The 26833-nt window shown below is 36.2% G+C and overlaps 1 protein-coding gene across 1 annotated transcript in view; it reads left to right on the top strand.

Annotated features, from left to right (window-relative positions):
- Positions 1 to 26833, top strand: part of LOC149784490 (uncharacterized) — a 200423-nt gene that overhangs the window by 147852 nt on the left and 25738 nt on the right. The window contains exons 9-10 of the mRNA XM_089932578.1: positions 2654 to 2865; positions 26379 to 26497. Coding sequence (XP_089788704.1) covers positions 2654 to 2865; positions 26379 to 26497 — 331 coding nt within the window. The remainder of the gene's footprint in view (positions 1 to 2653; positions 2866 to 26378; positions 26498 to 26833) is intronic.

Raw genomic sequence — 26833 nt, 5'->3', positions numbered from 1 at the left:
TTTTTCTTCTTGAAATAGCTGCAGATTCATTGCTGTAAAAGCAGGAGAAAACATAACCCTAAAGAAATACACCGACCTTAAGAAAGGATACAGATAAATATTTTAGTAAATCAACTTTTGGGAATCAAATCCACAAACTTCCATTTAGAAGTCCCATGATTTGTTCACTATTCCACTGCAGCTGGGATGGGATTGCAATGACTTCTATAATTTTCTTAGTTATATCTCTGAGGACTAGGTCCCAGGGTGGGGCTTGGTACAGATCAATGGATCCATGCTGATGCTGACTGCACATATTAACTCCCCTTTTTTGTAATATCACTTGGGTGTATATACTATCAAGGTAGGACTTTGAATAGTTTTTAAATAAATAAAACAGGATCTTGTTCCATTTGCAAGAAGAAATTCACGGGACAGTAATAGTTGTAGAAATGACATCTTTTTTATGCACAGCAAATTTAGTTCATGATTGTGGGTTGTCCATGGAAATTTTGCCTTGTCATGACTGTATTTTGTAATCTGGCTATTTACTAGAATTTGAGTACAAGGCCTAGCTTTGTTTATGAGTTAGTGGAAGTTTCCATTGGAATTCCATTGTATTCTGTTGCATAATTTGTCAAATGAAGATGGGCAGAAATAGTGGAGTTAAAAACCAATTTCCATTCCTGTTTTTTGATCAGTCTGTGGGAATCAATTGAATTTACAGTTGTACTGATTAAAAATATTTTGAGAGGAATTATCTTTTTCAATTATTCATTGGAATTAAAGTGCTTGTTGACTTTGAATTAATGCAATACTTGGGACTTTTGAAAATTATTTGATTCTGGATTGCATGTCAAGACATTCAAGGCTATTGACATATCAAGTCAGTAAAGACTAAAGGTATATTGAGATGTTCAAGACTATTGGATACCCTTAGGTATGTTCTACATCCTTGTATTTGTGATAGGACATAGGATTTTTGGGAATTAAATTTACAATACTGTGTTGTTTACTTTCACTTTGCATTTTAAAGAAATTAATTTTCTGTTGAGTTTTACTTAAATTGTTGGTTACACTTCCTTTCTGTTGTATATTTTCAGACCTAGAGAGTCACACACACATTATATATATATATATATATATATATATATATATATATATATATATATATATATATATATATATATATATATATATATATGTGTGTGTGTGTGTGTGTGTGTGTGTGTGTGTGTGTGTGTGTCTTTAGAAAGACCAGAGAGTTTTCACCAACATAAACAGGTGATGCAGTATCTTCATCCTTCCAACTTTTCTTCCTCTGTATAGTTTCAATACATTGGTGAATTTGTTGGGCAATATCAGACCAGCTTTGTCCGTTTGTTGGCTTTATTAAAACTTCATTTTATAAGAACAGTCGACGGTAATGCCCATTTCATCAACAGTTCTTTAAGTGTGCTTGGTCTGCTATGTTTTTGTGGAACTACAAGTACTAACATTCTAAAACATCTGCACAGTAAGATGAGTTGTTCACCATCTGCAGTTACTAAACTTTCTCAATGCTTGCGCTGAGTATAAGGAAGAAACCTGTTGATTTGGGTATAAAGTAACAACGTTCATGGTTACTGTAACTGTAAAAGTAACACAGTTTCCATCCAGTAACACAAGTTTCCACTGTCAAGAGTTACCAAACATTGCCAATGGCATTAATTTGTGGTATGATAAACACCTTGCCGTTTTGGTTTCTGCATAAAACTTGTGATTTCCATATAACAGGTAGCAAACTTCATGGATGAGTTTTTGTTTTTGTATGACATGCATTATAGTACTTTCTTGAATTTTGTCATGGAGGATAGTACTTTGTTGAATTTTACATTTAGAAGTTGTCATTAATTGAAAATATTTGTACACAGATCATACTATTGTAAAAGCACACGAATCTTTCAGTCTGTTTGTCACAGTGTGAAATCACAATGTGAGGATGTCATCATTGAGGATTAGATTGTATATATGTATGTATGTATTTATGATTGGGTGGGTCTGTATGTACAGTGATTTTGTTGTTGTTTTGGTTGGTTGTTCTCCATTTGAAAAAATGCAAAGTAAGAACAAGAGGGCAAACACAGAATCAGCTCAGAAGACTACGAGACCTAAATATGAGCCTTAGATTATACCACACAAGAGTCATTACTTACATTACACCACCCGAGAGTCATTACTTAGATTCTACCACATAAAATAGTCATTACTCAGATCATACCACACAATTGAGTCATTACTTAGATTATGCCACATAAAAAGTCATTATTTAGATTATACCACATAAAATAGTCATTCCTTAGATTATGCCACATAAAAGAGTCATTACTTAGATTATACCACATAAATGAGTCGTTACTTAGATTAAACCATAGTAAAGAGTCATTACTTAGATTGCAACACATAAAAGAGTCATTACTTAGATTATACCACATAAAAGAGTAATTATTTAGATCATACCACATAAAATAGTCATTACTTAGATTATGCCACATAAAAGAGTCATTGCTTAGATTATACTACATAAACGAATCGTTACTTAGATTAAACCACATAAAAGGGTCATTACTTAGATTATACCTTATAAACGAGTCATTACCTAATTCCAGTCCTCTGATATAATGTTATTTTTCAGCATTGAAGTATTGCGAGAGAATATTGTGTTGGATCCAAAGTGGCTGATTGATGCCCTGAAACTCCTCATCAATGCTAAACCTAGCCTACCAAATGAAGAGGCTGACAATGGTCCTCAATCAGTTGGTCCATCTGACGGTACATCTGACAGAACTGTCACACAGAAATGGTTGGACTTCAAGGAGAATGGAATTCTTACTTTAGAGCTTGTCGGTTTGTTTATTTCTTTCATCATGTTTATTGTTTTCAAAACATGTGTCTCCTTTTTATTCCATTGCCAGTAAAGTTGGGAAGGGATATAGCATTTTCTCAGTTCATTTGTTCCTTTGTCACTCATTTGTTCAGGAACATTGGCATGTGCAACTGAATCGTACTACTAAAATACGTGTAACTTAAAAAAGTGTTGAACATTTAGTTATAGTACGAATATGATTGTGTGTGTGTCTGTCTGCAAAACTCTTTATCAACATAAATGAACCAAACCAGGCATTGCCAGAAAAATGTGGTGCCTCAAACAAAAACAAAATTACAATTTTCCAATCTGAAAATGTATTAGTCACTTTTGGGATTGAAACTAAATGTGGATTCAGATACCGTTGGTAAAAGTTGCTATACGAATAATTCTGAATTCAAATAAGCTGATACAGCACTTCTTTAGTTATGACCAAGATGACTATTGGGGAATTAAGCTTAGACAGATGGGGTCAAGTCATTGAGACTTGCAAGAAAGGTGGTGACCACACCAAGGCATGGAACTAAACCTTGTTGTGATCGCTGAAGTACTTTTTAACTCAATTTCAGGAATTATGGGTAGCCTGGGTCTGGCAGTGTCACTTACTTTTCATTCATTTGTTCATTTTTTGACTCATTTGTTGAGGAAGATTGGCATGTGTAACTCAAACATGCTAAACCATGTGTAACCAACAAAAGAGTAGTTTTTTTAGAATGTTGAACATTAATTTATATGAATAAGATCTTGTGTGTGTCTGTCTGATAAATTCTGAACTTCCCTTGTAAAGTTTTGTACACCCATGATTTAGGTATGCTTGATTCCAGTAGATTTTCCATTTTGGGACTGTAACCAGGGACATTCAAGTCAATCGAAGATGTTTTGTATTTGAGGAATGTCAGTGCCAGGGCAGAGTTGCCAATGATATTAAAGCACATATGTTATTAATAGCTGACTGATTCTAGTGATATAACTGTGTCAAACATTTCAAATTTCAGTAAAGTGCCTTCATGCAGTGATAAAATTGGCAGATTTGCTTATGACCACCAGAGAAATGGAAACAGGACCAAAGTTTGTTCTTGGAAGGCCATACTTAAACACATCATTAGTATTGAACGCAGCAAAGTCCCATGTTTACATACCTAATGTACTTAATACATATTAAAATCAGCTAAGTCCCATCTTTGCATACCTAATGTACTTAATACATATTAAAATCAGCAAAGTCCCATCTTTGCATACCTGATGTACCTAATACACTATTAAAATCAGCAAAGTCCCATCTTTGCATACCTAATGTACCTAATACACTATTAAAATCAGCAAAGTCCCATCATTGCATACCTAACGTACTTGATACACTATTAAAAGCAGCAAAGTCCCATCTTTGCATACCTAATGTACTCAGTACACTATTAAAATCAGCAAAGTCCCATGTTTGCATACCTAATGTACTTAATACACTATTCAAATCAGCAAAGTCCCATGTTTGCATACTGAAAGTACCTAATACACTATTAAAATCTGCAAAATCCCATGTTTGCATACCTAATGTACTTAACACACTATTAAAATCAGCAACGTCCCATGTTTGCATACCTAATTTACTTAATATGCTATGAAAATCAGTAAAGTCTCATGTTGGCATACTGAATGTACTTAATACACTATTAAAATCATCAACGTCCCGTGTTTACATACCTAATGTACTTAATACACTATTAAAATCAGCAAAGTCCCATGTTTACATACCTAATGTACTTAATATACTATTAAGATCAGCAAAGTCCCATGTTTGCATACCTAATGTACTTCATATACTATTAAAATCATCAAAGTCCCATGTTTACATACCTAATGTACTTAACACACGATTAAAGTCAGCAAAGTCCCATGTTTAAATACCTAATGTACTTCATATACTATTAAAATCAGCAAAGTCCAATGTTTGCATACCTAATGTACTTAATACACTATTAAGATCAGCAAAGTCCCATGTTTACATACCTAATGTACTTAATACACTATTAAAATCAGCAAAGTCCCATGTTTGCATAGTGAATGTACTAGATACACTATTAAAATCAGCAAAGTCCCATGTTTGCATACCTAATATGCCTAATACACTATTAAAATCAGCAAAGTCCCATGTTTGCATACTAAATGTACCTAATACACTATTCAAATCAGCAAAGTCCCATGTTTGCACACCTAATGTACTTAATACACTATTAAAAGCAACAATGTCCCATGCTTGCATACTGCATGTACCTAATACACTATTAAAATCAGCAAAGTCCCATGTTTGGATACTGAATGTACCTAATAGACGATTAAAATTAGCAAAGTCCCATGTTTGCATACCTAATGTACTTCATGTACTATTAAGATCAGCAAAGTCCCATGTTTGCATACCTAATGTACTTAATACACTATTAAGATCAGCAAAGTCCCATGTTTACATACCTAATGTACTTAATACACTATTAAAATCAGCAAAGTCCCATGTTTGCATACTGAATGTACTAGATACACTATTAAAATCAGCAAAGTCCCATGTTTGCATACCTAATATGCCTAATACACTATTAAAATCAGCAAAGTCCCATGTTTGCATACCTAATGTACTTAATACGCTATTAAAAGCAACAATGTCCCATGTTTGCATACTGCATGTACCTAATACACTATTAAAATCAGCAAAGTCCCATGTTTGCATACCTAATGTGCTCAATACACTATTAAAATCAGCAATGTCCCATGTTTGCATACTGCACGTACCTAATACACTATTAAAATCAGCAAAGTCCCATGTTTGCATACTGAATGTAATTAATAGACGATTAAAATCAGCAAAGTCCCGTGTTGGCATACCTAATGTACTTATTACACTATTAAAATCAGCAAAGTCCCATGTTTGTATACTGAATGTACTAGATACACTATTAAAATCAGCAAAGTCCCATGTTTGTATACTGAATGTACTAGATACACTATTAAAATCAGCAAAGTCCCATCTTTGCATACCTAATATACTTAATACACTATCAAAATCAGCAAAGTCCCTTGTTGGCATACCTAATGTACTTAATACACCATTAAAATCAACAAATCCCATGTTAAAAATGTTGAGCTTGAAATCAGTGTGATGAGAGGTTTTCCATTTTGTGTAGAGCAGATAAGTCATTATGGGAGAAAGTAAGTCAGTTTTGTAAGATAATTAAAACAGCAATTGTTTGGTAGATTGCCTCAGTATGTGGCTCAACATTTATTGATTATTTATGTGCTCACTTGTCAGAAGGCTTTCTTGCAGAATATTCTAATGTCCCTTTATAAACCTTTTAGTCAACAGCCATCACCCAGAATGCCACAACTAAAGAAACAGTAAGATGTTTGTCCTACATCAGCACTGCCTGCCATCTTGTAAATTATGAACTGCTAAAGATAAATTTCAGTTGTGCCAACTGACATTACAGTAGTCCTGGTTTTTTTTAAAGTTAGTCTTTCTGGGACAGAGAAGGGCATCACAGGATTTCAGATTTTAGGTTATGTCTAGCTGAAATAAATACTGGTTTATTTCTGTTTTGCTTTGGCATGGAATTATCAAGGCATCCAAGGACGTCTAAGACTTTCTTGTAACATTGGACCATACGGACTACATTGCACATTAACTCCTGCTTTATCATGGTATTATTTTAGGACTTCCTGTTCTTTAACACAAACCCAATAAATGTTTGGCACATACGATTTGTTATGGGTCATGGGTTATGAACATGGTCTTTAGAGGGATAACTTTGTGGAATTTATTATTCTGCTCATTAGCTAGCCAAAGTAATGAAAATATCCCTTATATGGAGTAATGAAAATACCCCTTATATGGCTTTAAGAAACAATGTTTGTTATCCAGTGGGCAATATGTATTTTTAAAGATCTCCTGCTGAAAGTAATGATAATACTTCTGAAGAATTGAAGCTTAATTATAACAAGACTTAACTGGCAATTTTCTTGTATGATGGTTTTCCCATGATTCACAGATTCTTGTCTGATAATCATCAATCGTTTCTGCTGACCTGCCACATATTCCAAATAGTCTTTCTTGAAGAATTTTAACTTAATCATTTGCATGTTTTTTTTCTTCTGCTTGATGTTATTCTCCCCAGTTGACTTCTACTTGTTCAAAACCATTTCCCTTAGCCGACACCATATATGAGCAATGACATATAACCATTGAAGCATAATTTTATGCCATAGCAAACAGGCTTTTTTATTCATATATCATTAAATTTAGTGATTTATTGGAAGACATGGAATGTCATTGTGTGCAGGTATTGCTGAAACAAATCTCTCTTGACGACAAAGTGAAAACATACTGTCACAATATGTATGACAGTCCAAGATTTTATAGAATCCTTCATGAAACAGTAATTGAGAATCTGCTCAAATTTGTCGTATTTCAACATCTGTTAATTTATGATCTGACATTCATCTCACATGGCATTCTTGAGATTGTAAACATTTTCTCCAAACAAATGTACCAGTTCAAACCAAAGGTTTTAGTCACATAAATGTACGGCAATTGATGCATGCAAGAAAGGGAAAAAATCTTTTCACGGTCTGTTTGGTATTGGCATTAAACCGAATGGTTTAAATCCTTTGGTTGCTGCAAATGTAATTAAAAAGGTAATTTTCCCTTCAATGTTTTATGGAAGTGAATTATGGTGTAACATTTCAAAAAGTGACCTCGCTTTATTGGATAAAACTCTGAGGTATTTTGCCAAACATTTACAAGGTTTTCCAATACATACAAGATCAGACATTGCCCTGGGAATGCTAGGATGGACATCAGCGCAGTCCGAAATTGATAGAAGAAAATTGATGTTTTTACACAGATTGTGTTTGATGCCTAACAATGTACATACAAAACGTGTGTTTAACGTTGCGTTATTTCACTTCATTCTGAGCGGATGCATGTCAAGCTGCGGGTTAATTTCAAATTTATATTATACCTCAAAGAAGTTTGACTTGCTCGGGTATCTAACTGATTATTTACATTATTCTGAAATTCCAGATAAACATAATTGGAAAGAAATTGTAAGGTCAAAAATTGTTGGTCTTGAAAATAGCCTCTGGAGAGTTCGTATGTCTAATCAAGCAGATTTTGATAGATTCTCTTCGATACACGAATACTTACGACCTGCCTCAGTGTGGCAGTGGGCTAAAACTAGACAACACACTAAGGTATTTACATATGTAGCTAAACTATGGGCTGCTGTTCCACAAACACAGCTTGATATGTGTATTAGATGTGGGAATGTTTATACAGACTTGATACTTCATTGTTGTGTTAGTTGTCCTTATATGTCGAACTTTCGAAATTCTTTCTGGGATTTCCTTACTGATAAATTTCCCCTGAGCCTGCACATTACGTTATTTAATGCAGAAGATGAGCTGCAACTACAATATCTTTTAGGTAAAAGGTTACCATCAGGAGTAATCGACAAAGAAAACTCCAAGCTATTCGTCCTGTATGCAGCATACTTTGTCATGCAGTGTGCAGCTATCTTCTGTAAATAAGGTACTGAAACTTGCAACTTATGAGTTGACGAACACTTTGTTGATTGATATTGTGTAAGAATTTGTATTCCAATATAGAATATTTTTTTTTTTTTTTTTTTTTTTTTTTTATATTTATTGATTGTATTCAGATGATTTATTCTTATATCATGTAATCTTCCATGGAAGGAAATAAAGATGATGATGATGATGATGATCTCACATGGCATTCTTGAGATTGTAAACATTTTCTCCAAACAAATGTACCAGTTCAAACCAAAGGTTTTAGTCACATAAATGTACGGCAATTTGAAATGATATGCTTCATATTCTGGAATCAAATAATTCAAATAAAAATATATAAATTATTCAAAACAACAACAGAGAACACAATTGACGGTGAACTATATGTGATGTAACTAATCTAACCTTTGTACAAAACATTGTTCTGTAGTGGTAGGCTGGAACCGCTTCTTTGACATATAATACTAACATAGGCATTGGCTCCCTGCTGAGCCTGGTCTTAATTACCATGTTTTAGCCATCTTATTGTAGGTGAAACTCTAGTGTTAAAACAGCTTGACAGACATACTAAGGAGCGTTCACTAATCAATGTCAAAAGACCACCAAAGGGTCATCTTCCGATGGCACCTTCTAACTCCGAACTATGCACAGGCTAAACGATCCACACTTGACTCCCAAGATGGATGAGAGAATTGGAAAGCTTCTCACTAAGGTGTCTTGGATGGTCAAATCGTCCTCCAAACATTACTCTTCAGTGAGTGCCCAGTTCTCAGAACTAGGTGATGACAAGATACAAGAGAAGGGTATTTGGTCCCATTTCTCTCAATGTCAGCCTTTCTGCAGATAATCGCACCATGCTCACGCTGTATTATTATAACATCCAGTGGAAGGAGCAGCTCCACCATGACACCCATGGGTCATAAAAATTGTCTTAGAGAACCTCCGTATCACATTCCTGAATATCACCACCCCCAGCTTGAATAAAATACTGTCATATCTCATTTCATCATGAATTGTATAGATTTGTTTCTCACTTCAGCTTGAATTGTTTAGTCTTATCTAACATATTGCATTGTATTGTCATATCTCACTTCAGTTTGAATTGTATACAGTTATATTTCACATCAAATTGAATAGTCTTAGCTCATTTCAGCTTGAGTTGTATATAGAGTCATATCTCTAGATTGAATTGTTTGTGATCATATCTCACATCAAATTGAAATGTATTGTCATATCTCACTCCAACTTGAATTGCATACAGACTTGTATCCCACTCCAACTTGAAATGTATACATAGTCTTATCTCATTTCAACTTCAGTTGTATACAGAGTCATATCTCCAACTTGAATTTCATACAGCCGTACCTCACTTCAGTTTGAATTATATACAGTCATATCACCATGGATACATACAGGTAAATTTTATATATGTTGTTTAGTCATGGAATCAACTTTATAGTTATAAGCCATGTGTCAGTGATTTTTCTTGTATAGGTAGTCAAATGGAAACTTTTATTAGGATCGATATTTCATCATTCAAAATATAGGTATTAACAGCAGTGTGCCATTACTCTACCTGTACAGACCACTTTTTCACAGGTAGTTGTCATAGTGTGTAGCTCTGCATGTACACACTGAAGCTCATAAAGCTCTATTTTGTCTTGTAGATTTTGACCATGGGCAAGACCAGACTGGCAACCACTGTACATGTGTAGCTTTCTCCAGTTATCAATCTAAATTATATGTCAGACTTGCATATTATGTACAAAAGTCAATCAAGGGGATTATTGGGGGTACTAGAGGCAAGGACCCAAAAGGAACAAGAATGTCATTAGTTTGCATGCAAGAGTTCGAGACCATGTTGTTTGCTGGGGGTGGGGCAAGACAGAAAGCAAGCAACAGTCTCAGTTACCATCTTGCATGTCAGTTTTACAACCCAGCTATGTGGATCAATATTCTGTATCCAATCCCAACCTCAAGAAATGGACAATGTTATGCCAGCCAAGATGGCACTGTTCTATCATGACTTGGATCTACTATATTCATGTGATTGCAATGGGCCACAACCAAAATGGATCATCCAGTATCAGCCACCAGAAGAATGAGCTTTGTCCAGTTACATGACTCCAGTTTTAGCAGGCACTCTAATGGATCAGTCTTACATAGTGCTGCTAGGCACTTCCAGCGTTCATTGCACAGCTTGTTGCATCAGTATTCAAGAACCCAGTTTCACGAGCGAAGTTTACACTGGCACTCTCATGGTCAGTCTATCTTGCATAGTCCCACCAGGCACTTGCTTGATACATCGCCCAGCTTGGTGCTTGCACTTGGGTACCTATAGCGACATCTTAAGTCACATATGTAATTCAGGACATACAGCAAGCATAGTGAGCCACCATTATCAACAGTCTTCTCCAGCTACTGTGCAGGTAACACAAGACATGTCAGCTTCATCTCCTTATCCAAAATGATGAAACTCGCTCTCAAGTCCCCTCACCCTTATTAGATCGTACTAAGATGCTTGAAGACTCAGCCTTATTTGCATAGATTGAAGAAGTTCTCCAGTTAAGGCAATTATATTTCTATTCACCTCCTGTCTCTACACCAATTTCCAGCTTCATCTGATTCTTCACTAAAGAAAGAATCTACTTTTAATCACTTTCACTGCCTGGCAGAGTTACTAACTTTCTGGGCTGCTTACATTGCTAGTTATAAGTCCTAAGTCTTAATCAGCTCTTTTATCTGCAAATGCGTTCCCTCAAACTTTAGTCTGCTGTTATGTGAGTCCCATAGACCAGTTTTGAATTTGTATACCCAGCAGTCCACCAAGATGTTGCAGTTTTGGGGATGACAAAGCTATTTACTGTATGCATGTGATGAAAGTCTTTTATTGCACAAAGCAATTCCAGGAGTGCAATGTTGTGGCCATAGACTTTATCTTGGATCTAGTATCTATGGTGGATTTTCAACAGGTGGAATAGATCTTATCTTCACCACCCAGAGTCCCACAGGACAAACATGGGAGTTTGTTTCAAGAATGACCCACATCTTAAGCAGAGCTGCCCAACATACTCTAGCCTATGCCATAACAGCAGTTACGAGCTTGCGACTGGTATAACTTGATGCAGTGCTCACTACTGACACCTTCCTTAAAGACCACCACAAGGTCAGGTTATTGAATCTCCTCTTTAACGATCACTCCACTTTATCTGCAAACAAGCTGCCAAAGACACCAATTTCCTCACAGTCTCTGCTACAGTGGAGAGATTTGCAAGGCAGTCATAAAAAATATCATTGGGATATCCTTAGAACACAGACCATGGGGAGGCAGCCCTGCTGAATTTTCAAAGGTAAAAGCCACAATACTCCCTTATAAAAGTGGACAAGAGTCAAAGAGGATCTTTTTCAGCAGCATTTCTCCCAATGATAGCCTCCCTTTCCAGACAAATGACATCTTCATGCTGCCTTTGTCACAAATCCCGGTTGGGGGAAGGCTCACATTGTTTGCTGCCGAATGGGAAAAGATTTTTCTTGACAACATATGGACCCAAGAAATGGTTTTTGATTGACTATCAGAGAAGTAGTATCACTTTTAAAGCACTTCCTATTTTATATAGGGTTTCCTCACTTGCAAATACAACACTCTTCATTCAGTCTTCCTCTACAGGTTCTAAGTTCCATCTGGACTACGTAATCAGTGTTGACTTGCAAGATAAGTAGCTTCAAGACCAGCTTACAGGATGTTCCTGTGATTTGCCTACAAATCTACATTCTACGAAAACAACAAATGAGCTATATCTTGGAGAAAGACATGATATCACTTGTTAGTCTCCTTCTCAACCTCAGTTTACTTGTTAACAAGGATATACTCATCCTTTCACCATTTTAATATTTTTGACATATAGCTACAGAGTTCAACACTTTAACACACTGGAGCAAGTATTGAAAACCTTAGGAATTGAAACCAGTAGTGTTGGTTCTCTTGCTTATATTGGACAATCCACCCACCCGACAATTCCTTCACCTGCTTGGGTTACATAATGTGGACATTTTAGTCATATGTTGCCATTGTATTCACGAGTTACAAATGATTTTGTTGCTCATCCCAAATAACCATGATGGCAGGTGTTTCATAACAACCCAGTGTTGCAGCCCCTGAATGTCTGAATCATATCAAGAGGCTCTCAGGAACCAATTATTGTCACCAACAATGGTGGACAATTAATAGCGAGATGACACTTCACTTTAAAATCATACAAAGGCAAATGGAAAATCTTCACAAAGCCATGAACACAAGAACACATTATTATATTATGTAACCACTACTGAAATCAAATCACAGATAAAGCCTATCGTTCCACAATCACTTGCACTCTGCATCATCATGGAAGATTGATATTGGATGAAACAAAGACCTATCCAAACTTATGTCCTATTTTGATTGCACACATCAACAGCATTGTCTCTTTGCCCAACGTGGAATCTTTCATGGGTACTTACATGGCAGAACAAGACTCCATTATAACCACTCTTTAGAGCATCATTGGTTCACCTTTAGTATAAGACATGCATCCTCACTTCATTAGCAAATAGCAGGCAGAATCAGCAAAATACATGCTCTATCAGTGGACCATTACTCATGCATTTCCAAAAAGAATGGTCAGTATCAATCATTATGACCCCTGCTTTCATTGCCAAATGCAAGTTCCCATTTATAAGCAATCAGACTTTCATAATGAAATTTCTGTCAGCTCTGGACACTTCAACTCAAGGTCATCTACAGGACCCAGTGAAGGTATCTGAAGTGGTATTTAAAAAAGACTGAGCCTTTTTGATGAGGGAGATTACATCTCTTCTTCCCATCAAAGAGAGAAAAGGATGACATATCAGCACAGACACTTTCATCTAGGATAAAATATGTCATTCGTTCTGTATATCGGAACATAATCCATACCATTTGGATTTGCTTTGTATCTCAGCTTACCAAATTGGGACAGTCACCAAAGTACACTGCATATGAGTAAAACTGATCACTGTTATTATCCATACTGTGGTATGGAGATCCAAGAACACTTCTCTACTTTTTATCTCAGAGATCTTTCTTCCTGCAAGGCTCAACTCGATCTGGTGGGACCTATAACCGTGGTACAAAAAGTTACCTTCCCAGGTTATTCCACAGCTGCATATGAATGTGGCATCATGGCTGCTGCTGGATGTGCAAGAGGGGAAACTTTTTAAGCCACTCCCTGACAGATAGATTATATTTTCCAGTCTGGTTATCTTGAAGCTGTCTGACATACCTAAGAGACTAGCGAATGGAGATGCACCTCCCTCTACCTGTTACCCATTCTCTAAAAAAGGTGGTATGATCAAAAAAACATATTTGAAGAAGAAGAAAAAAATTCTAATAGTATGTTTTCTTGATAATGCTTACATGATCATAATACAGATATACCCCTCCAAACTCACTGCAGATACATCCATGTAGAGAAATGCCTTCTGCTCCATTTGTACTGAGTAATTCACAGAAATTTAGTGCCAATCTCAGTATCAAGGGGTGGTCACATTATCTGCCACCTAAGTGGGCAGAAGACGTTTAGCATTTTAGCTATAAAGTTTTAGCCTGGGAGGGCTGCATTTATGAGGTAGCAGGTGCTCTCATAAGGTATTATGATCAGGTAAATATTATTCAAATCATGGTTTTCATGGAAAAGATATTTGCCTTGAAATCTTTGTCTTCTGTGAACCATTCTTCCGTGAGTATCTGCAGGACACCAATGCATCCATGACAAGCACATATTTCAACATTCGGCAGTGGCACCAGAGGATGTATCCAATGAAAGACCACTCTTGTTTGACTTCCATCTCAGGAATGTTGCAACACATTTTAGTATTTTTATACCAAATAAGCTCAGAGATGTGGTGAAGGGTCCTTCTAACTTAGTATGAATGGGTTTGTGAGGTAGTGGAGTTCTGTAATAAAATTATAGTCTATAAAATGAGGCAAATATAAACACAGGGAATTAACAGAGTGCACAAGTCAGCATAATAAATAGTAATGACTTTGAACTCCGTTATCTATCCTCAGTTCTGCTGCTGTCATTTCAGAACAACAAGTGAGACATGCTAATCATAACATGTACACTAAATACATAATATTCAATGATTTAAATATACTTGTATATGATTAAAAACTGACACAATAACAAAGATTTCTACCAAATATTATAGGTCTTCTTCAGGACAAGAAATCGTCACATTCAGAATGTGTGAGAGGGATATAGCATTATTTTCATTTATTTGTTCATCCTCAATGTTGCAGATTATATTTCACATTGATTCATTTAACTTAGTATGTGCAGATCAGCAATACTAAAAGATGTACAGAATAAATGGTGTGATTGGTAGTTTGCTTCTAGCAGTATCACTTAATGTCTGTCTGGCCCCATTTCAGAATTCTTTAAAAAAAAAATAGATTTAAAGACCACATCACAAATAGATAATTTTCAACAGATGAATAGGGTAAAGAGCTTGTCAGGTTTTATGTCACTGCTGTTTAGTGATGAAACAATTACTAGAGTTCACCAAGTCTGCCAACAAATTTGTAAAAAGTTAGTTGGCAGTGTAAACGATTTCCTTCATGATATAGCCCTGGAAGTGCAGTTTAATGTGCCTTATCACAAGAAAAATAAGGGACCACTGGACGTGATCTAGAAATAAAGATCACTTTGGTATAATAATAATAATACATAAACAGTGATAGTTTAAGGAATGGTGGTGCCAAAAATTAAAATATATATGTTGTAGTACAAGTAGATGAAATATCTCTGGTATTTACACAGAAAAAAGTAAATTCTATATTTGTTACTTGCTCCAAAATCAAAGCTTATAAGAAGCACTCCTCCCTACCATATTTGTCTATTTATCTTGTATTCATAGACTGCTCACATAAATATCGGTGTCTTAAGAGAGCAATGGGATTGGGATCATATAACCATCTTAATAATTATAATTGTTTTGACATTATGTAAACTGTTCGACCCTATCTGGCCATAATGCAAGTCTGATTCAGCAATGCATCAAACTAGGATTGTCATAACTGTTAAGGAATTTGTATGTTATACCTTTACTGAGTTGTGAACATTGTCAAGTAAGATTTCTTCAGTAAAGCTGAATTTCATCTTTTTGAAATCTGATTAAGTTTATTTGTTCCAGCTTAATAAGTGACCATTTTTTGTTGCAGATCATTTGCTGTTGCAAGTATCATTTTGCAATAGATGACCACTTAAATGGCATATCTTTCAAAAATCTTTCCTTGTGAAAAAAACAAGGACATTTTTCATATATGAATGTACATGATTGAACAAATATGAATTGATTTGCCAATAATGTTTTATATTCACACTTAAGTATACAATAAAAATATATCCAACTGAAAGTCTGACTGTGCCTTAAACATTAGATTATAGCTTTATTCTGAGAAACATTGATATTTCATTGATGGACAGTTAATGTAAAATTTATCTGAAAGGAGTTGCATTGTATTTTTTTATACATAAATGCACCATTGCTTGACTGTCATCCATACTACTAAAATCTTTTTAAAAGAATCAATACAAGAAAGAGGCCCATGGGATATCAGTCAATGTATCCCCTACGGGTGTAAACCCGAGTGTAAAAATAACCTGATTGCCAAAACGGGGGTCAAGTGAAAAATGTTGTGGTCAAGAATGTACTGCCAAATTTCCATCTGACCCATGACTTCTTCAGCTTGAGATAGGATATCACTACTTGCTTTATATACTTTCTCAATCTAAAAATTACCAAATGAACAAATATTAATCAACACGTTTACTGTATATGTTATAAAATGTGTGCTTTAATCAAAATTATTTGACTTCTTCCAAGAACACATTTATCCAAAAACATAGAGGCTAATGGTTCATCTTCTTTTCAATAAGACGTACTTAAATGTTTAAGTCTTTCTTATGGCTGCAATAGTTAAAAAACTAATAAAAACAACGACATCCCCACTCCTCCTGTAATCCAAATAATGCATTTTTCACTGCAAGCTTACTGATTTCTTTGATGTGGAAGAATGTCTTGGGTGATAATGTAATATCCAAATAATTTGTGGTGAACAAGGGAAGCTTTTGACAATTCTTAGACCCTGTCATGAAGGATTATTGACTTTTGCAGTCTTCGCTATCATGTGAATGTAAATCACATGGATAATCCTGATGGATGTGCTTTTTCTCCATTTTTCATTAAAGGTATGATCAACGGTTACTCTGCTGTGTTCTGCTTTCTTTCACTTAACTGGTGATTTGAATGCATGTGAATAAAGGGAAACATTCATCAATGGCTCACCCTAGCTGCCCTCTATACTCTCTGTTGGAATTTTTAAGCAGTGTATGGTAGACATGCACTTTCATGCACGTGTAGCTGGGCTGATTCTCACCGAATACCAGCACTGCTCACCCCATCATAGATGGGTCCAGATATTTTGTTGTAATCTTTTCAGATAGGTTTTTATTGTTGAAGGGTGCAAGTTGTTAAATGATATTGATATACCTGTGGAAAATTCATAGAATATTTCCAGTTGGGAATTGAACCAATTGCGTGAAATAATAATGTTCATTACTGAAGTTAACACTGATCTTGACCCAAAGCAGACTGCAAAAATCAAAAGTGTGATATCAAACAACTGCTGAGTCACATTAAGGCTTTCACAATGAAGTTAGCTGGAAATATCCCTGTGTGGGACAGCTTAATCATGGAGATCTAAGCACTTTTGCCACCAAAACATATTTTACAGAGTTAGCATTCAAGTTGTTGCTAACGTCGAGCTGGGATAGATTGTGATTTTTGAAGATCAAATTGGAAAACATTAAACATCTAAAGTCAAGGCTGCAGTTAAACAAGGCTCAGATGTAAAGATCGCAAAATTGCCCTGACCACCATGTATAGTAAGTGAAAGAATGAAATATTAGCTTGGGCAATAAGCTTTGAGGCATATATAATCATGCACATATTATTGATAAAGCTAAATATATATCAAGTTCACGAGGCTAGATCGCATTTAATAGTTTCATCATGGGTGAGATCTAATTCAAACAATAGTAAATACTATTCTGCTTTACCAGCACTTATATTACATACCAGTGAATGTGTTAAGACATTTTAACATCTTCGACATTTGTGCAATATTAATATCACTACTTACTGGATTAAATTAAGGTCTAAAACGGAGTGGTCTAAAATGTTCAACATTATGAATAATTGCAGCCTCACATCTGTGGATATGTGCATGCGTTAGAATCTCGATCTCAGCCAATCTGGATATGTGCATGCATTAGAATTTTGAGCTCAGCCAATGTGGATATGTGCATGTGTTAGAATCTCGAGTTCAGCCAATGTGGATATGTGCATACGTTAGAATCTTGAGCTCAGCCAATGTGGATATGTGCATGCGTTAAAATCTAGAACTCAGCCAATGTGGATATGTGCATGCGTTAAAATCTCGATCTCAGCCAATCTGGACATGTGCATGCATTAGAATCTTGAGCTCAGCCAATGTGGATATGTGCATGTGTTAGAATGTCGAGTTCAGCCAATGTGGATATGTGAGAAAGCTTGCCACTAGTTTCTCATGGGTTGGTGGTTCTTTCTGGGTTTTTCCTAGGTTCTTCCTCTACCAGTTATACTGGCTGCCATGTATATTATTACATGTACTGAAAAATGGCATTATTCTCCACAACAACAACAACACCAACAACAACTTCCAAAGCCAGAATTCTTTAAGCATTGTGTTATAGTTATATTTTGAGAGTCACTTTCATTACTGAACTGTACAGTAGAGGTATTATCTGAAATCAATAAATGCAATGATTTCTTTATTAATCTCTCCATTTCTGGACTGTTTACACTATCCCTTAAATTTCTCGTTTATATAATTACATGTTAGAGAGAACTGTTATCCCTGTGACCACCAGTACCCTCTTTATATACCCATGGAATTAGGGCATGAAGAAGTAATAAAGACTTACCATTAAAGATTGACAAACTATTCAGGAAACAATTTATATTTTTATTGATTTATAAAGGTTTTATTTAAACCATAACTTTATTGTTACTGCTGTGACAGAAAAGATTCAGATGAGAAATATTCACCATAAACCACAACTTGTCTGGCTATTTAAGGTCTACCAGCCAAAGAATGCAGATATTGCTTGTGTTGCACTTTTACAATGTGCAGTGTAAAGAACGTTATAATTGAAGTTGGATCTGACACTGTTCCCTAGATGATTAGGATACTGAGAAACCTCAGAGGTTGCTATATAGTGTTAATTGCTATAATACATTTTCAGTTTTATCTTTTATTTTTTAATGTCATCGATAGAGACATAAGTCTTTAATCCTTTCTTAGCCGATATGCATTTGACAATCTGAAAGATTACATCTGATTTGTTAATTTTGACCCAAAGCAAATCTTGCAATCTCTAAGACAGGTTTTGCTCAGAAAATTCTGTTTGAACCTAATTTGACTAAGATCACTGATTCAAACTGACTTGTATACTGATTTTAAATCCACTTTTGGCAATAACAGCCCTGGGTCATATCTGACAGCATCATCAATGGAATGAAATCTTTCTTTATGTCATTAGTTGCACATAATCATTTACAGCTTTCAGGGAGGTTAATTTCAGTAAAGAATTAGATGATCCTCTCTGTTGGGCTCATAAATCACTCCTGTAAGACAGTAAGCTGTGTGGATACATCTGATGTGTAATTACCTTGTTCACTTTTGTGCAATATCAGTTTTGTTTTATGTTGGTAAAAGTCACTACGGGTGGAAGTAGAGGGGGTGATTATTGCCAGGTCTTTTTGATTTTGGGGTTCTCAAACATACTACAATATCCTAATTTCCAAATTGCTAGATTCAAGCCTTTCATTGATGTAAACTTGAGATCAAATATTTCCAGAAGCAAATGTAAAGATATAATGGCAAATGGACTCAGAACATTTTCTGGTAACTTGATAAATGTCCGCTGAGAAATATAAATGCTTTGCTGCATGGGCCACTTTAGTGCTTTAATTGTGGTAGAAAAGATGTTTTTTAGAAATGATTTTCCTTGCAGAGAGTTGTACACCCATTGTTGAGGCATGCCTGATTACATTTGATTTTCCATTTTAGTACTGTAAGCAGGACTTTTAGACAAAGTAAAATGTTTTTGATAGGAGGGATATCAGTTCTCCAGTGCCATTTCATGTTATTCAAAGGACAGTTGTCATCTAAAATGAAAGGTTGATACATTATGATAGCTTTGCTAAACCATCCACTGAGAAATGTAAATAGAGTCAACCTTTTCACATCGCAGGGCCAGATCTATATACAGGGTGCCCATTATTAGCAGTGAACATGATTAAGGCCCTAGCATGTATACTTAACTTGTTATTAAAGTCAGCAAAGAGATAGAAACCAGATTGAAATGATTGATGATTGGAGGGATATTAGGTATTCCTGAGAATCATTTCATGGCAGTGCCCTAGGGATAGCCCGGCTGTACATATTCCAAGGTTTCCTAGGAGACCTCGGACAAATGTTCCTAGGAAAAACCTCGGAGTATTGGTAGCTGATTTTCCAATCGTCCGAGGACAAAAATGTTTTAAACCAATGTCCAAGGTTTTTATTGTCATATGTCCAAGGTTGATCTTGGACTTCCAAGGTTTTTTGTAACCAATACTCCAAGGTTTCCTAGGAATCCTCAGACATGTCCATGTTTTTCAAACATTCTGAGAATTATTCGGACATATTGTACGAGGATTCCTTGGACATACCATCCTCCATGTCCTCAGACATAATATCATCTGAGGTGTCCTCGGTCATCATCGTTCAAGATGTCCTTGGACATCATCCTCGGTGTCCTCGGACATATCATCCAATGTGTCCTCGGACACCTCCCTTGCATAAAACATCAGACAACAATAATAAAGCAAATATTACAGAATATAAGAATACATTTTATTTTTAATTTGTTCAACACGTACAAATAAAATTTTTAAAAGGTCCAAAGATCAAGAATGCCTATAAGGTTCCTTTAGTACCAAATTGTCCATTTAATTTTGAAAATCCATCCATTCATATCCTGGTTTCTTCATGGTTTTAGCACTTAACTGATTTTCTTGTTTATCATCTCCTCTTTGATATTCTGCCATTTCTTTTCTATCAGTTCTGTAAAAAAGAAATTGTTTGTTGAAAATATAAAATGTGATGAAGTAATAAAACAAATAGTACACATATAACATAACTGTTAGTAGCAGCTTTCATTTAAAATATCCTGTTTGGAATCCTTTAGTTCTGAAAAAAAATCTGAGAATCATTTCATGTTAGGTCAGTATTATGTCACATTTCCTTGGGTCACCTGCTTTAATGATCAAACTTACCTGGCACTTGCTCCTGGTCCTCGTGTCAGATATAAGCACTGGGTGTTATTGGGTGCTGAGGTATCGATGTTCCCTTGCATTATAAAGCAGGATAACACATGACCTTGCAATGACATCCTGAAATTTGTATCCAATTTTATTATGGGAGTTTTCCATTCAATATCTCAATCTCCAACAGCAAGACAAACCTAGATAGTACTGAAATTTGACAGCCCTGACAAACCAAGACTAGACTTGGTCATTTTTGTGATGCTTTGGTAAATACTTGGATGTCCTTGTAACTCCTGTGATATACCAGCATGTCCTAGGATCATCCTTGTATATAGTCATATATATATATATAACTTGGGTTCATGAACATTTTTTAGACAATATTCCACTCCTCTTTCAGAGTCCAATCATCTTATTTCCAAGAAACATGTCGCCTAATCCTATTAATTGAACAGTTCAGTCCATCAGCATGGGTTGTAATTCTGTAGTTATCTGCATCTGTTATTTGGCTCAAATCATGGAACTATCCATGACCAGTAAAGTAAACATTGTGAAGTGACTGAAGACGATGTTTGTATTTCTTTAGCTTTGAACACTCTGCAGTATAGACTAAATGAGTAAAGTTTCTGAACTACATCTGGACCAGTCTCAGCAAATATAGATAACTTTATTTAGATTATTGTCAGCATCCCTCTGCAGGATCAACCACATGAAAGCACATTAAGTAACAGTGCCATAATGATTTGGATTCGGGTGCCCTTCTCCTGCTATCATTTCAGAAGTGAACATGATTTTTTTCTATTAAATATTGTTTCATACACATCACCCTATTCAAGATAAAAGCCATATATGATGGAGTGAGATAAAATATGGAAAGGATATTTTGATTCTTTTCAACAACTTGTCTCTTGTTAGTTATATCAGAAAACAAGTACCCAAAAGTTTCTACATCCTTCTTTGGAATATTCTCAAATGTTACCCTCACCAAAACATCCACATTGAAGTCAGCTATGTCCTACATCCCACTGTCCAGACCATATCAACCAATTGCCACGGAATGCTCCATTTACCCCTTTGGTGTTCAATAAAATATGTGGTTGACCTTTCATGGAACTGTTTGCAATAAGATAGAATGGCAATCTCACAAGTCTAATATCACCAGTCTCGCATACAAATGGCCAAAAATTAAAAGCCATTTCACTTATATGGGATGTTCTAAAGGAATACACCTTTCCCCACCCCTTTCATCTTGCATGAAGGCTTTCTGAGTCTGATTGCTTTCCTTAAGTGCAAATGTTATGGATCATCGATTCCCTAAATCGGGGCAAAGAGACTCCAGTGAAATTTAGCATTCTCAATATTAATGAAAAGCCTACATGACCAGATCCAATCAATCAAGCCATCTCATAGCAAATACTTTCCTAAGGGAAGTGTTGAACATGATTGCTTGGCCAGGAAGGTTCACAACTTCAAACGTCCAAGAATGGAAAATGGAATTTTCTTCCATTAGTGAGAACAAAATCACATCTACTCTCCCTTGATAACCTTGAAGGTAAAGTATGACTTTATGAGACATTGGCCCTTATCACAATAAAGGGCCATTGTTTGTGATTTCAGATACCAATCTCCTTCATGGAAAGGAAGATATATGCCAGAAGAATACCTTGAACCTTCTAGTCAGTTTTAATGTGTTATGATCGAAGGCCTTTATTCCAGAATATACCTTCCATTAGTTTTTATATGGTTGAACAAAGCACCCAACTGATTCACTTTTCATGAAAGTCATACTGTATTTTCAGGCTCATGTAGCTACAGCAGGCTATGTTAGTGAAATTCATGACTTATTGGTCAATCTCAGATTGTTATCTATGGTTCCACCATATGACAGTGATGTCTAGTATCTGTTATGATGGCCCCTTCATTCCTTACTAAGAGCAGGTTCTAGCCCATGGGAAATAGGCCCTTTTCTTGAAATAAGACCGTTGACTTTAAACCACTGTCCTCTTTTGGACCCTTCCCCAGGATTGATTGGTTTGTATGCTCAGTCTACAAGGAATCAACTCTCAACCAGATGAATTTTCTTATACGCATGGCAATGTGATGCTTGGTTAGTCAACAGAAGCACATTATTAAATCACAAATTCCCCAGCACTGACACTGGTTAAGAGATGGAAAGAAAGTCAATGCAGTCTAGTATGATACATATTGATACATGTACACAACAGACCACCTTCCCATGTCACTCATCAGCGCTGTAATGATATGGGTTACTGAACTTTAGCAGTTTAATTTTCTCCATTATCCTATGCTAAGCCTAGCCCATGTCTCACTTGAGACTTAAGACTTCTTTACACTGCTTAGGAGGTTAGAAGTATGGTCAGCTATGGCATATAGGATATAAATCCCTCTAACTAAATCCCTCTAACTCTTCTCTATCATTCTAACTTATCAGGGAATGTATTTAAGAAGAAGCCAACTTTAAATTTGTTTCTTTGATAATACTTAGGGCATCCCAAACCATCTGCACCTTTATATTCCTACGAATATCTCCATGTTTTATTCATTAAAATATTTTGTGTGTTGCTGGTTTCATTACATTTATTGTCATCAATACTCTGGTTAAGTATTGATGATATTTGATGGTATTTAACAACAGATTTCACACCATTCATCACTGTTATGAATAACAAATGAGGCATGTAAGGTACTGCTGCTGTTGCATTGTGTTTGTCATCAGGTCTCATGCTTTTCATAAATAGTTTAATTAGCATTAATAATATTGTTCCTTGTTTGCAGAGCTTTATTTTGGAGTGATATGTGTGCTTAAATGTGGGTATAAACAAATTTCATGTGATATGATTCCCCTCTGTTTTCTGCTTATGATTGGATGAGGTCTGGGACCTTGACAAGATCAGACACTTATAACGAGAGGAGAAAATAGACTTCTTCTTCCTCCTCTTGGATGAAGATTGGGTCCTCAATTCCAGGAACATATGGGATCAGTCGCATTGGATATACATAGACCCTGGTTCGTACCCAGTCAATGATTGTTAATGTCAGGTTCAGGATCCCTCCCAAGAGGGGAGATATGAGGACAAAAATCAAGTTGCAGACTCCCTCCCTTTCCTATAATGAGAACCACCTCTTGGAGCTTATAGTCCAGTGATGGCAACATGTGGACTGATTTACCCTGGGAAGGGAGAGCTATGATGATCTAGCTGTATAAGATCTGAGAATGGATGCTCCTGCAGATCAGTCACCTGACGAGCTCATCAAGCGCAGGTTACCGGTATACAAGTACTAGTCACTGCTCATGATATCTCGTTAGATATGGAGACAGGGTTCGGGTTGAGACATTCTTATGAAGGTACCGATGGACCCTGTTGGGTATTGAGAGCTGGCATATACATGCCAGACTAACTAAGGGTATCTGAGAGTCACCTCCCTTTTTCCTATAGTCCTCTTGATCCCAACATAACATGTGTGCAGCCATTTCATGAAGGTGAATTTTCCTTGCCATTTATGTCACCATGAACATCAGGGCCTTGGCAAAAAGGTTGATGTTGCTGGTCATGGCCCAACATCATCTGCTGATATGGTGGACACAAATTGGAATAATTTAATCCAGTCTTCTTTCCCCAAGTCTGGAAGCATTTTTGTCCTTCTGCCGAGTTTGACTGTAAAGGGGGCCTCGTTGTTGACTACCTTAGGTTGGGTTGGGTTGCTCCCAGTATTATCTTTAATTATTACAGAAGACCAACCCTGGCTCATTTATTTTTAGAAATTGAAGTAGTGATAGAGATGCAAAGCTCCGAGCCCCCAGTCAGCGATGCCGACAGTTAAATTACTGAATACACAAAAGATGAAATTTCAAATAAACAACAATTTTAAGGCCATTCAATTACGGATAATCCTTCCTCAAATGAAATTCAATATTCAAAACCATATCACTCGTCTTTCACTCGACCAAGTGACGGCCTATTTCATCATCTGACTTAGTGTGATAGATTTTCATCCTGTCCTGTGTTTCTACTCATCTCTTGATCTGTAGTGTTTCTTGACTGGTATCCAGTACACCTTCAGTCCAACAACCACGTCCTTCACCCTTCACTTCCTCTACTTTTGTTCTCTCCTTTTCTTGTCCCCCAGAGACTCGGGACCAACTGTACAAGGGTATTTCCCTTCTATGTCTCCTACAGTTCATCTGGTCTCTAAAAGCTTTCTTGCCGTAATAGATTGCGACAATCGAGCAAATAAGTCACTGTCTTTTCCGAAGCTCCTTTGTAATTCCCAGAATAACAATGTTTCCCGCCAATTTCGAATGACGTCGGAGTAGCTTAGAACTTCCTTGTGTAATTCCCGCAAGATGGTTTAGCGACTACTGACGTTTAGTTTCAAGACACTAGATTTAACTTGCGATTCCATTGGTGGCCATGCCTTGCTCAGTTCCGAGTGGATGTCGATTCACCCGTAGTCTACATAATTAGCAGACATTGCCCCATCCCCGGCAGTCTGTCAAGGGTGGATTTACGACCCCCACTTGATTTCCTTTGAGCCAACACTGGTAATATATGCCACTTACCTGTGAATTGCCTGCCACCAAATAAGGCGCCAGTAAAAAGTTCATATATGGCCATGTTATATACAACTGGCTTCCTCCCATCTTTTTGATGTCGGCGCACACTCGCAATATATATGAAGCGAATAATTAGCCTCAGGGTCTGTCATATACATGTTGCACTCTGGCTATTGTTCCGTACTTATAACCTGACACTGACACTAGGGACAGTCTTTTCCCTTTATGCAAAGAGTTATGGGATGAGGCTTTCCCTATCCCAAGGTCTCCACCACAGCAGGGAGACAAGTAGTATCAAAGACTTACCTCTCAGGAGTGAGAGCATGATGGAGATAGTCATTTTTAGTGGACTTGAATGGGTTTGACACAGAACAAACTGAGATTGGACTTCCTCCTTCATTCAGGCCTCCTGCCTTCTCGCACACATTGATTGAGGTGAAAAGGCATTTGCCTTAGATCACAATGCCATGTGGGAACCTCCATTCTGCTTGCATGCTTTGACACACTTACATGAATTTGTTCATTGTGCTATAGTCTGACATAAAATATCCCCAGTCTCAGGCTGGAACTACATAAAATTTATAGGTTACCATTAGTGGAAAGTCAAGATGTTTAAAGATATTTGGAACTGCTTATATAACTCAGTGATGGAAAGGTGATTATATTGTTTATATGAACATACATGACTTTAATTTCATTTTTGTTTTGGTTGTGTCAGTTTTTTAAAGGTTGTTCAACATAAATTATATCACCAATGAAATTAAATGCAACATTTCCAATTCCAAATCCATGAGAACAAATCTGTCATTGATACTTCCAAATGAATATGTTTTCAAAAGTATGCCCTAATATGTCTGTTTTTTTGAACTACTAGAATGGATCCAAAAATCAGATTTTTGTTTGCAGATGCTGTCTGGACAAAGAAGTATCCAGCACTACATGCCTACAGAGATCACATGTTGCTCTTAATGCAACAATTAAACATCATTGCCAAGCCAAGGGTATTCAGTGAGATTGACGAGAAGGTCAGTTGATATGAATGTTACAGTTTTGTTCTCATTTTGTTTTTTGTGTGCAGATCTTACCCATTGTGAAAGACTTAATCGTTAAATATTAAAAGACACATTTAATTAAGACAACTGCAGTTATGTGAAGAAATGGCTTGAACAATTTGTTTATAAAATTAAACTTCTTAGCATGGAAACAAATTTATTAAGATATATTTTTATAATTGCCTTTGCTTTCATGAGTCAAAAATGTGTTGGTCTTGAGAAAAAGACATAATAGATATGTGTACTTACATTCATGGCCAATGCAACCAGCTGTTGGAGTCAAAACGAAATACCTATTAAGGTCAATAA

The sequence above is a fragment of the Sinohyriopsis cumingii genome, chromosome 14, assembly GCF_028554795.1.
Source record: "Sinohyriopsis cumingii isolate HCF-2022 chromosome 14, ASM2855479v2, whole genome shotgun sequence".
Classification (NCBI taxonomy): Eukaryota; Metazoa; Mollusca; class Bivalvia; order Unionida; family Unionidae; genus Sinohyriopsis; species Sinohyriopsis cumingii.
This window is presented reverse-complemented; position numbering and strand designations above follow the sequence as displayed.